The sequence below is a fragment of the Phyllostomus discolor genome, chromosome 1 (assembly GCF_004126475.2).
Source record: "Phyllostomus discolor isolate MPI-MPIP mPhyDis1 chromosome 1, mPhyDis1.pri.v3, whole genome shotgun sequence".
NCBI classification, from domain to species: domain Eukaryota; kingdom Metazoa; phylum Chordata; class Mammalia; order Chiroptera; family Phyllostomidae; genus Phyllostomus; species Phyllostomus discolor.
Window position 1 is genome coordinate 147,438,981 of NC_040903.2, and position 13,867 is coordinate 147,452,847.

At 35.2% G+C, this 13,867-nt stretch overlaps 1 protein-coding gene across 2 annotated transcripts; it reads right to left on the reverse strand.

The window, feature by feature from the left end:
• Window positions 1–1,325: 1,325 nt before the first annotated feature.
• On the reverse strand, window positions 1,326–13,796 carry LOC114490362 (olfactory receptor 4F15). 2 transcript variants are annotated; one of them, XM_036031281.1, is made up of 2 exons: window positions 12,168–12,592; window positions 1,326–3,697 (listed from the first exon to the last, which is right to left on the reverse strand). In XM_036031281.1, the coding sequence occupies exon 2, from the start codon at window positions 3,653–3,655 to the stop codon at window positions 2,726–2,728; it is 930 nt and encodes a 309-aa protein (XP_035887174.1). In that variant the 5' UTR covers window positions 3,656–3,697; window positions 12,168–12,592; the 3' UTR covers window positions 1,326–2,725. The 2 variants fall into 2 exon arrangements, with proteins under 2 accessions (XP_035887174.1, XP_035887172.1); XM_036031279.1 differs by lacking the exon at window positions 12,168–12,592 and adding an exon at window positions 13,693–13,796 and having other exon boundaries at window positions 1,327–3,697.
• Between the last annotated feature and the right edge of the window lie 71 nt (window positions 13,797–13,867).

The following is a 13,867-nucleotide window of genomic DNA, read 5'->3' on the forward strand; positions in this document are numbered from 1 at the left end:
AAACATTACCTAAAAATAAATAAATAAATAGTATATAAATTGTATATAATATAAACATATTATATATTATAACATATATATTATAAACATAGTATATTAATATATGTATAATAAGATATTTTATATATTTACCTATAATTTGTATATTATATATTTACAATAAGCATTTTTATATATTTATATAAAAATAAGTATTTGTAAGGTGCATTTATATATAATATGTATCCCTATGGAGTGAGATTAAAGATAAACAGTTATAGAGAGATAAATATCCTTATGAACATAAGCATCTCCCCATTTCATAAAAGAAGGATTTGATTCTATTTAACCTACCACAAGGTAGACAGCTAGTCCTCTCGGAATAAGGTGAGATATGGTACTATACAGGGTTCTGTCCATTTACTTTGGTGTTATAAAGCTTGGGCACTTAGGAGTGATGATAGGCACATCAGCCTTAGTGAGGAGAAATTCATGTTGTTGATTTTATGCAGACATCAACTATTCTGCTATGGCCACTTTCAGTGCCAATTAAGCAGCTGGAGAAAGAGACTGACTGACATCCACAAGGTCAGGTATTTTTGTTCCTGTACAGTGAGTGAATGACCTTTAATAGGCTCTTAGATGGCCATGAATACTGTCTTTCTCTGTGCATTCCTGAGAAGTCCAGTTACATATCACTCCAGAACTCCAGTATTTTATGACTCCATTCTTTCTTGGGCCCTGAACAACTAAACAAACCATTAGGCCTTCCCACAAATTAGTAATTTATGTGCCACAAGCCATCTTTCCTTCCAAAGAAAGTTCATAACTATAGGTATTGCCTGAGGTTCTTTCCATTAGAAGGATTTTCCTTCATCACTATTCTTCAAGGCAATCTCTGAGGAGAGTTTAATGTCTTGGTCATTTGCTTACAGCTGCTATCAACATAACATGCATGACTATTCATAAACCAGGATGGATTTTCTCCTCCATTTGGGGGTGATGGGGTCCCCATTTGTGGGGAAGGCCTACAAATAGGAATTGTTTTCAATTAAACGAGTTATTCTATTATTACCAGGGACTCATTAGAGTACAGATTTTAAGATAACAGATCCTGAGTTCATACTGTAAGACTCTATGTCCAGGCTTTTTATTTAATAGACCTTGAGGAGATTTTTATTGAATTTATTGAGGAACTGACAATCATATAGGTTTCAGGTATACAAATAATCTTGGGAGTCCTGTCTCCTCTTGAATTTGTTGGAATAGTTTGAGAATAGTTGTTAGTTCTTCTTCAAATGTTTCATAAAATTTACCTGTGAAAACATTAGTCCAGGACTTTTGTTTGTTGGGAGTTTTTTAGTTACTGCTTCAATTTCATTAGCTATGAAATTGAGAATCTGTCTATTCAGATTCTCTAATTTTTTCTGATTCAGTTTTGGACAATTGTGACCTTGAGAACATTTAACATCTTTGTGCCTCAGATCCTTCCTCTATAAAATGGGGATAATTAGGATATATGTGTCATAAAATTCAAGGTAAAATACTGAAAACAATACCTTGACTTAGACTGCACAATTTCTGGAAAAAGGAAACCCACACACATATTTTATAAATATTTTATTTCTTATTTGTTAAAATATTTTAAATTTATTTTTCTGGGAGAAGCACAATGATTTCAGCGTGACTTACTTAAGCAGAATATATAATTCATCAATCACATTGTTTTCCACAAAAAAAAAGAACATCATTAATTGTATTTGAGAGAAACATCAGACATAAAAAATAGAATTTAATCAAAGATCTCTCTGAACACCACTGTAGACCAAAAAAATACTCTTAATAGTGAATTTTAAACATTTTCTTCATAATTAACACAATGGTTTAAAATTCAGCTTTGGTAGGTCCTGAACAAGAAAATGTATGGTAGCAGTAGAAATTAAGAAATGATTTAGAATTGATAAAGAAGTGCTAAACGCTAATGAAAATTTACTAAAAAGAAGGAATACAAATGGGCAGTGTAAAGATCTCTCCTCAAACAGAATTAGAGGAAAAAGTTAGAAGAGTGAAGTATGAGCAGAAATTCAAGTACAAAATTGATTTGAAAATGCAAGGGCACTGACCAAGGAACAACCAGAGACAGTTTCTGGTGCATGGCTATCTCTGGTGATTTCTGGCTGTTTGCCTTCGGACAAATTCCAGTCACCCACCCCTCAGTTCTGGGTTTTAGCATGGACAACTGAGAGGAATAGAACAATACCCATTGTAGCTTTAAATTCAAAATTCTAACATAGAATTAACAATTCCCTATACTGACAGAGAGAGAAAAGCCTGGTAAGGAGGGAAAATATGTTGATACTGGGGAAATAAGAAACAAACAGAGTAGGAAAATATTTAAATCAAAATATGTAGGTAGTAAATAGATAAAAATGATATGTATTCATATTCCATGTATCCATAGAATAATCTGTCCAAAATAGGAAAAGATAAAATATTATGTGCTCTTAAACCATGTAAGTTAGAAAACACATGTGACTTTGTCTTTAACACTTTGATATACAGAGTGTCAAAGAATAACATCATTTCTGATTTAACATTGAAACAGATACCACAATTTAATAGATACTAGATCTCTAGGCATATAACATCGCCTAAGTCTTGACTGTTTCTCTGAAATTGCATAATGTTTTCTCTGCGACCAGCATGAGGGAGGACCTATAGTTTCATGTCATCAAAGCCAACCTATTTACAAAATCTTCCTGTAATGAACAAGACGACTGCACAGTCTCATCATTGCCACTTTCATCTCTTTGTTTCTGAATGTATAGATGACTGGATTCAGACAAGGAGTGATAAATGCATCAAAAATAGCAAGATATTTATCCAGGTGTGATGAGGGAGAAGGCCATGTGTAGAAAAACATCAGCGGCCCAAAGAACAAAACTACCACAGTGATATGAGATGACAAAGTGGAGAGGGCCTTGAATGAACCTCGTGAAGAATGTTTCCAAACAGTGAATAGAATAAAAATGTAGGAAATGACTAGTAAGACAAAAGATCCCACAGAAATAAGCCCACTATTAACACTAACCATGAACTCCAAGGCTTGGGTATTTGTGCAGGCGAGTCTGAGGAAACGGGGAAGGTCACAGTAAAAACTGTCCAATACATTAGGGCCACAAAAGGGCAAGTTTACCACAAAAACTAATTGAAGCAATGAGTGGATAAAACCAACAATCCAGGAACTGACTAAAAAGTATAGGCACATTCTTGGACTCATGATAATCAGGTAGTGGAGAGGTTTGCATATGGCCACATATCTGTCAAAGGCCATGGCAATGAGCAGTACCATCTCAGTGCCCCCAGCAGCATGACTGAAGAAGATCTGAGTAATACATCCACAAAAGGAGATGGCTTTGTGCTTCTTAAAAATGTCACAAATCATTTTAGGGGCTGTGATTGAGCAAAAAATCATATCAATGACTGACAGGTTAGCCAGGAGGAAATACATGGGGGAATGCAGATGAGCATCCAAGGTTACAGTGAACATAATGACAAGGTTTCCTATCATGCTTGCCAAGTAGAACAAAAAGGAAAAGACAAAAAGGAGGAGCTGAATCCCCCATGAATTAGTGAGTCCCAAAAACACAAACTCTGTTACTGTGGAGTGATTCATTCCATCCAATTTCTCAGAAACCAGGGTCAGTTTTTAGGTTACCTGAAGGAAGAAAATGAAAAACAAAATGCATAGGCAAGTATTAGCGTTCAAGAAAAAAAGTCGTCAGTCCATGAAAACAATCTTAATATTAACATCTCACACAGCCAAATCATCTCCATTACATGCACATTGGACCTCTACTTAGGAGAGTCAGCTGGTTGCCAAAAGACAATATGGTTTTCAAAACTAACTTAATTCCATCTCTGGACCTATTTCCTCTCTTCTTTATTCCAGTATTACATAGGTATTTTTTATATTCTCCTGTCCAGTGTGTTCTACTTCAATAACATATGTTTATCTTCAAGTATTTTTGACTATGATTTATTATGAATTGATATTAGTGCAGCCATTTGTATGACCACCTAACAATTTCTAGTGCACTGCATATAGCTTCCCAAAGTCTCTCTGTTGTTACTCATATTGTTCAATTCACCTTTGAAAGTTTTATTTCTTTTAACTTTCAAAATTTCTCTCATTCTATTCTCCAAATCACAAAATCCAATTCTCAATGTCCCAGCAGAAATGTCTTCTCATCTGTGAAAACTCCCAAATCTGCCCATTTCTATACTCTCTCTGAGCTGTTTGCATTTATTTCATTTTGCCTCTCACAATTATATAAATTTCCATCTCTCCAGTTAAAATGTAGTTTCTTGAGAACAGGAATTATATCTGGCTTATATGAGTAATCCTCACCTCCATCAAAATCACCAATAGTGGCATAATCATTCAATGAATGCTTCTTACTTATTGAATGAATAAATTAATGGGACTGAAGAATAACCCTGAGTCAAGCAAGCAAATTATAATTCAGTAAGGTTCATATTAATGGTATATTTTGTGTTATCAAACAGGAGTTATCACAGGATCCCAAGCCTTCTTCCTGCAGTTATTTATTTAACTACACAAAGTAATATTTGCACAAGAAAATTCTGTCATCCAAAGAAATATAAGGTGCCAATTAGTAATTTTAAAGGGGGTCTTTGATATGTTTCAAAATGGATAAAATCATTTATTTTATAAATGATACTCACTTTCCAAAAAACCCTCAATTTCTCATATAAAATATGTGATAAACTGAAACAATCTCCTCTACTGTGTATAAAGATAAGAATCCTGCCACATGAAAGTTGTCTCTTCTCTTTCAAAACACATTTGGAATGGATAAAAGAGTAACAGAAATAAAAACTGGGTGAAAAGAGCCAGACAGTGTCTGTGTCTGTGTCTGTAAGTGATAAAGGATGATGATCAAGGTATAAAGTCCAGAAAAAGAACTAAAGAACAAATACTGTATGTTCTCACTCATATGTGAAATCTAATGAACCAAATAAACTGATGAGCAAAATAAAACCAGAGGCATGGATATACAGGACAGACTGACAGATCTCAGAGAAGGGGGGGTAGAGGGACTGGGAGAGATAAGCCAGAGAACATACATGCATGTATAGAGCATTGTGGTGAAGGCTGATGGTGGGGGTGGCTGGGTGGAGGGGGCAAAGTGAGGGAAAACAGGGGACATCTGTAACAGTGTCAACAATTATTTTAAAAAGAACTAGAGGAAATTGTACAGGTCCCAGTATGGACAGGTAAGGAGAAAACTACAAATTTTAGGGATAAAAACTACTAGAGAAAACTATCAGAGGCCCACTGTTCAGTGGGGTGTTCCTGATCAAGTACAATGCACATGTTTTATCAGTGAAATAATTAATATAAAAAGAGATACAGGAAGTGACCTTCTCATTATCACAAAGGTAATTGGTGGGAGAGGTCATACTAGGATCAAGAACCCCTGACTCCCACTGAAATTTCTTTTTATTAAATAGCTTTTGTTTTCATTTCCTATTTTTGCTGTCACAAATTACGAGCAACCTGGCTTTAAAACTCACAAATGAAAATAAAAAATAAAATAATAAAATAAAATAAAATAAAATAAAATAAAATAAAATAAACACATAAATGTATTATTGCACAGTTCTGGAGATAAAAATGACAGAATAGGTTTTCTAAGCTAAAATCAAGATGTTGGCAAAGCTGCATTCCTTATGGAGGGTCTAGGAGAGAGTCCATTTTCTTGCCTTTTCCAAGGTTGTCTGCATTCTTTGGCTCATAAGTTTTCTCCCCCTTCAAATTATATCACTTTAACTTCTGCTTGCATTGGAATACATCACTCCAATATCCTCTCTGACTCTGACTATCCTGCCCTCCTCTTATAAGGACCCTTGTGACTACAATGAGCTAACCCAGATAACCCAGGATAATTTTCTCATCTCAAAATACATTCACAGGTCCAGGGATTAAGACATGGACATTTTGGGAACCATTATTCTACATATCACAACTTTCTTTCATGTGAACAGTATTTTAGGAGAAAAAGGGAGCTATTAAATCAATGACTCTGTCATAAGGGATTTCGGATAGCTTATCAGGAAGGTGAAAAAGATATTGGAGGAAGGACAAATATAGTTAAATAATGACTTCTGACTTCAACTGCATCTAGGACCAAGCCTGAATACTAATGACCACCAGTGAAAGAGATCTATGATAATCAGTCAATCAGTAAGGTCTTGGACGAATAGTTATGTCAGGTGTATAATTGACTCCTGAATGGGTCTCTGAATGATTTGTGCTTGTTAATTTAATAAATATTTTGAGTGCCCAGAATGCCAGGCATTGGAGGCATAGCATTGACCAGAATTCTTGCTTAAGTGAGTCCATATTCATGACAGAAAATGCAATTTCAGCCTGTTACATATAGTTCTTCCTCCCTAGAAAGGATAATAACACTTGAAGAGAAAATGCTGTAATTCATTAGTTTTTCATTAAAAATTCATTATTTTTTCAGTACCTGAGTTCAGAGAAACAAGCAGTAGCCATGATGCACTTTCTCCAAAAAGGGGATCCAGTTTCATAGGACCCTTTCTCTAAATTACCAGATTTTAATAATTCTAACTTCTTACCTTTGTTTCCCCGACCCTAGGGGTAATAGTTGTTTCCTGCCATTGTTACCTCTATAATAATATATAGTTCTCTAGGGAAGGAAATTGGAACTCAGATCAACAATTTGGAACAGAAGGAGGAAGTAAACATCTAACCAGAACAGAATGAAGAAATAAGATCTCAAAAAAATGAGGAGAGGCTTAGGAACCTCTGGGACAGCTTTAACCATTCTAACATCCAAATTGTGAAAGTGCCAAAAGGAGAAGAGGAAGAGCCAGATATTGAAAACTTATTTGAACAAATAATGAAGGAATTCCCTAATTTGGCAAAGGAAATAGACTTCATGAAGTCCAGGAGGCCAGGAGAGACACAAAGAAATTGGACCTAAGGAGGCACACACCAAGGCACATCATAATTACATTACCCAAGATTAAAGATAAGGAGAAAATTTTAAAAGCAGCAAGAGAAAAGGGACAGCCCACTTTCACCACTTCTATTCAATATAGCACTGGAAGTTTTAGCCACAGCAATCAGACAAGAAAAAGAAATAAAAGGCATCCAAGTCGGAAAAGAGGAAACAAAACTGTCACTGTTTGCAGATGATATGATAGTGTACATAGAAAATCCTATAGACTCCACCAAAAACTGCTTGACCTAATAAATGAATTTGGCGAAACAGCGGGATACAAAGTCAATATCCAGAAATCAAAGGCATTTCTGTACACCAACAATGAAACAGCAGAACCAGAAATCAAGAAAAAATCCCATTTAAAATAGCAAAAAGAAAAATAAAATACCTAGGAATAAACCTAACCAAAGAGGTAAAAGACCTGTATGCAGAAAACTACATAACACTGAGGAAAGAAATCAAGGAAGACACAAACAAATGGAAACATATACAGTGTTCATGCAGTGGAAGAATTAATATCATCAAAATATCCATTACTACCAAAAGCAATGTACACATTCAATGCAACACCTATTAAAGTACCAATGGCTTATTTCACAGACATAGAACAAACACTTCAAACATTTATATGGAACCATAAACAACCACAAATAGCCGCTGCAATTTTGAGAAAGAAGAGTAAAGTAGGAGGAATCACAATACCTGACACTAAACTATACTACAAGGCCACTGTAATCAAAACAGCCTGGTACTGGCATAAAAACAGGCACATTGACCAATGGAACAGAAGAGAGAGCCCAGAAATAAACCCAAGTCTCTACAGTCAATTAATATTTGACAAAGGAAGCGGCAACATAAAATAGAGTAAAAATAGCCACTTCAACAAATGGTGTTGGGAGAACTGGACAGCTATGTGCAAAAAAAAATGAAACTTGAGCACCAACTTACACCTTACACAAAAATAAATTCAAGGTGCATAAAAGACTTAAATATAAGTCATGATAGCATTCAAGTCCTAGAAGAGAATGTAGGTAGGAAAATCTCAGATATTTCATGCAGAAACTTTTTTACTGACATGTCCCCTAGAGCAAGGGACATAAAGGAAAGAATAAACAAATGGGACCTCATCAAAATTAAAAGCTTTTGCACAGCTAGAGAAAACAGTATCAAAATAAAAAGAGACCCAACTGTATGGGAAAACATATTTTCCAATGATACCTCAGACAAGGGTTTAATCTCCAAAATATATAAAGCACTTACATGACTCCACTCTAAGGAGACAAGCAACCCAATTAAAAAATGGGCAAAGGACTTGAACAGCCACTTCTCCAAGGAGGACATACAGAAGATCCAAAGACACATGAAACAATGTTCAATATTGCTAGCTATCAGAGAGATGCAAATTAAAACCAAAATGAGATACCACTTCACACCAGTCAGAATGGCCATCATAAACAAAGCAACAAACAACAAGTGTTGGAGAGGTTGTGGAGAAAAGGGGTCCCTAGTGCACTGTTGGTGGGACTGCAGACTGGTACGACCACTATGGAAAGCAGTATGGAACTTCCTCAGAAAACTAAAAATGGATCTCCTTTTGACCCTGCAATTCCACTGCTGGGACTATATCCTAACACTGAAACACCAATAAGAAAGAACCTTTACACCCCGATGTTCACAGCAGCACAATTTACAATAGCTAGGTGCTGGAAGCAACCTAGATGCCCATCAGTAAATGAATGGATCAAAAAACTATGGTACATTTACACAATGGAATTCTATGCAGCAGAAAGAAAGAAGGAGCTCCTACCCTTTGCAACAGCATGGATGGAGCTGGAAAGCATTATGCTAAGCAAAACAAGACAGGGGGTGAAAGACAAATACCATATGATCTCACCTTTAACAGGAACCTAAACAACAAAACAAAGAAACAAGCAAAATATAACCAAGGACACTAAAATAGGGGACAGACTGACAGTGACCAGAGGGGAGAGAAGTGGGAATTTCAGGGGAGAATGGGGAGGGTTTACAGAACAAATTTAAAGGACACATGGACAAAAACTAGGGGGAGGGTGGTAATGAGAGGAAAGTGGGGAGGATTGGGTGGGTGGGCTGGAATGGGAGTAAAAGGGAGAAAACTGTACTTGAACAATGATTAAAATAAAATTTTTTAAAAAAGAGAGAGAAAAGGGACAGCTACCTACAAAGGAGTTCTCATAAGACTTTCAGCTGATTTCTCAAAAGACACCTTACAGGCAAGAAGAAGCTGAGAAGAAGTATTCAACGTCATGAAAAGCAAGGACCTACATCCAAGATTACTCTATCCAGCAAAGCTATCATTTAGAAAGGAAGGGCAGATAAAGTGCTTCCCAGATAAGGTAAAGGTAAAGGATTTCATCATCACCAAGCCCTTGTTATATGAAATGTTAAAGGGACTTATCTAAGAAAAAGAAGATAAAAATGTGAATGGTAAAATGACAAGCTCACAACTATCAACAACTGTACCTAAAAAACAAAAAGAAAAACTAAGCAAACAACTGGAATAGGAACAGAGTCACAGAAATGGAGATCACATGGAGGGTTATCACTGGAGTGGGAGAATGAGGGGAAAGGGTACAGGGAATAAGAAGCAGAAGTGGTAGGTAGAAAATAGACAGGGGGAGGTTAAGAATAGTATTGGAAATGGAGAAGCCAAAGAACATATATGTATGACCCATGGACATGAACTGTGGGTTGGAGGGGAATACTGGAGGGTGAGGGAGGCTGTGCAGGGAGGAGGGGAATAAAGGGGAGAAAAAAATTGGGACAACTGTAATAGCATAGTAGATGAAAAATACTTAATATATATTTCTTTTATATGCTTTTAAATACATAGCTAGCATCTTTATAACTGGTTTATTTTTTTATTTAAGTATAGTAGAGATGTAATATTATATTAGTTATATTAATTTCAAGTGCACAATATAGTGATTGAACATTTTTATAACTTATGATGTGACCATGAAAACTTACCACAATATTATTCACTATAGTCCCCTTCATCTTTTCCACCCATCACCCTCCCATGATCCTCTGGTAACTATCCCTTCAGTCTCTGTTTCTATTAGTCTGTTTTTATTTTGTATAGCTTGCTCATTTGTTGTTGTTGTTTTAGATTCCACATATAAGTAAAACAATATGGTATTTGTCTTTGCCTGATTTATTTTACTATCAAAATTCTTTGGACTAAATGAAAAGCAGCTCAAAAATTGATGGTTGGAGAAAGATTTCTTAGCTTTTCACTCACTCACTCAACAAATATTTATGTAGCGTTTATAAAGGGCCTAGCATTCTGTTTAGCCTTAGAGATAATATAAAGATGAAAAAAGAATAGATATATATTGTGTAGAATAAAGAAATAAAGAAACTAAACATATATAAAGTGAAACTGTAAGTTTATCAGAATGATTTTGAGTTGTATAAACTCTTTTATGACTTATAAGCAAAACTCCACATCATGAACGATGAACAAACTAGTCAAAATTACTATAGAAATGGGCATAAAAATAAAGCAAAAAGGATTACTAAGAAAAGAAATGCTCCTAACCAAGTTTTTAAGGCTTCCATTTAGTAGGAGTAACAATGAGAATACATGATGAAGTGAAAATATAAGTCATGCTTCCTCTAAATTGAAATTCAAATAGCAAAAACTAAATATACTAAACTAAAAATAAGAACAGCTAAGAAAATAGAGGTAAACTTCACTATTAATGAATTTATAACAAATAGAGTAAGCAAAATTAAAAAAGGATTTATTAGGTCATTTGGAAAAAAAATATGAGTTTCTGTGTGCCAGTGTCTAACCACAGGGCAAGTATATTTTTAAAAATATGTTAAGTGCAGGAACCTAATCAACAAAACAAATAAGCAAGGAAAATATAACCAGAGACATTGAAATTAAGAACAAACTAATAGTAACCAGAGGGGAGGTGAGGGGAAAAGGGGGAAGGGTATTCAGGAACATGCATAAAGGACACATGGACAAAAACAAAGGGGGGTAGGATCAAGGGTGGAAAGCAAGGGTGGCTGGGGTGTTGGGGCTGGGGAGGGTAAAATGGAGGCAACTATACTTGAACAACAATTAAATAAAAGTTTTTGCTAAGTGAAATAAGCAAGGTGGTGAAAGACAAATACCATATGATCTCATCATTAACAGGAACCTAATCAACAAAACAAACAAGCAAGCAAAGTATAGCCAAAGACATTGAAATTGAGAACAGGCTGACAGTGCCCAGAGGGGACAGGGGAGGGGATAATGGGGGAAAAGGGTGAAGGGTTTACAGGAACAAGTATAAGAGACACATGAACAATAGCAAGGTGGGGTGGAAACAGGAGAGGAGGTGGGGAGGGCTGGCGTGGTGGGGAGGGGTGTGGGAAAAGGCAGAAAACTGTACTTGAACAACAATTTAAAAATGTTAAATATAAAAAAAATAAAAAGAAATCTGTAATAAAAATATTTTTTATTTTTCTAAATATGTTAAATGCGTTTTTAAAATCAGAAATAAAATTCATAGAAAATGAGAAAAAGGAAAGCAAAGCAAAATTGGATTGTAGAATGCAGCAGAACAAGATTTTCAGTTAGATGAATGTATTATGACAAAAAAATGGGGGAATGGGAGCTTTTTACTATGTATAATCTTATAAGTCCTAGTACCCAAAATTATTTTGTAATTGTACTTAGCGTTAGAATTGCTTTCATTTAGGCTAACATACTGAATTCCCTAGTTTTACTTACATTGCTAAGGGAAGGATGCTCCATTAAGCTATTACATGCAAACAAGTTACCAGACTGTGTTCCTTAGCCTCGCTCTTATACAGGCAAAAAATGAGAGTTTTGATGACAAAGATATTAGTGGCCCATTTTAAACCTGATTTCATCATCAAGAAGGATTAGCTCGAATAGGTTGCTGCAGAAGACCAGTAAAGAGTAGATGAGCTCAGCAGAAGAGCAGCAGACCTCAGAGATGAGAGCTAAAGCTAAGAAAAGGAAAAGGGACATCAAAGACAAAATGTGCCTATTTCACTATCCCTTAAAGAGCAAAGGCCACAAAATAATATCAATAGAAAATATTAGCATATCTAGAAACTTACCTGTCTTCAAGTCTTCAAATTTCTTAGCTATCCACTGAATGGCTCTGAGTTACAATCTCTGAATGGCTTCTAGTGGGAGACGCTAGGTTCTGGCTGCTTAATCCCCTTGAGGCATCCCAGACCCTTCGTGGAAAGAGTTCTGCTCTCCCAAGACCATTGCCATTATCAGAATTTTCACTTCGAGTTCTATGGTTCTGATTTAGCTGTTACTTTCAAGAATTACAAGGGTATGAATTATAGCCATCATTTATTTAGACTACTTAAATGATTACATGTAACAAATCCAGATTCTGCAGCACTTAGTGGAATGATGATTTAAATATCTTGATCTATATGGAATTAGAATTGGGCAACCTCTTAGAACAGATTTATAGTAATTTTGTGTTTTAAAATTTGAGGAAAAAAATAGACAGAGATGCTCACTATCCCCAATTAATAAGAATCATTTGGCTGGAGATCTAAAAATATGTTCTGACCCAGCTCCTGTTTTGTTTTGCTTTGTTTTGTTGTATCTCCATTCAGGACATGTCAGTTCTTTATCAGTTCACAAGGTTTGAGAATTCATTTTCTTCATTGGCTTCATGATTTTTATTAACATAATAGTACAAAAGTTCTTCTTTACAAAAAGAGCTTCTTCTCCTATCAATTAAGCTAATGTCCACTTAGTTCTTTCTCTGTGAGTATAAAGAAGGTGTCAGCAACTCTCTCAGATAAATGTTTAATATCCGTGAACTTCGTAAAATCAAAGAAAGATCATTCATCTGTACCTTCTAGATTTAATCACCTCAGTTCCTTTAGGCTTTCCTCATAGGATCAACCTTCTATCCCTTTATCCTTGTCTCTAGTCTAACTACCCCCATTTTACCACCAAACATTTCATTGTAGATCTCTAAAAAATTCTCATGAATGTTTTAAAATATAAACAAAAACAGAAGGTTTGTTTGCTGGCTGTTAAACATTGTACATTGTTTTCTACATTTTTTCCCTCCATTCTTCCATCACCTAGTTTTAACTGACACCACATCATTTTAGAATGTTGTATTCCTAGATATTTCTCTTCTAAGAAAGTTTTCAATCACTCTTTCTCCACTTTGATTCTATGAAGTAGGGTTTTATTTTTAAAAACTGTATTAGTTACTACTACCTAATGAACTTTCTCCTCTGTAAAGATAGAAGTGAAGTAGAAAACAAACTTGGTATGAGGACAACATACATACTTGTCTTTAATTTCAGTTCTGATAAGCTTCTTTAAAGATTTCTGGGTACAGTTAACAAATCAACCTATATCCTAGTCTTGGCCACACTGTGGACTCCAGATTCCATAATGTTATCATCACTTGCACCTTTGAATCTCTAGGTCAGTTCCAAGGCCTAGTTAAAAATTAAGGTTAATTCTTGTTTTTCATATCCACAACTACTCATATTTATTCTCCTGTTATGCTCATCATGTCACTACCACCATCACCTATTTCTTCCTGCCTTCAGGACAAAGCTGAATTGATACAAACAAAAAGCAAAATGTTACCTCAGTTTTTCTCATTGCTGAAGTTTATCTGATTAAATACATTCTTCTTCTTCTTGTCATCTTCATCCCATTCTTCCCTTGTAGCTATTTAGACTATTATCTCAAGCACACAGAGGTATACAAAAATGTTTCCATAAATGGAAAAAATAGCTAATTAACAGCGCTGGAAGAGAGT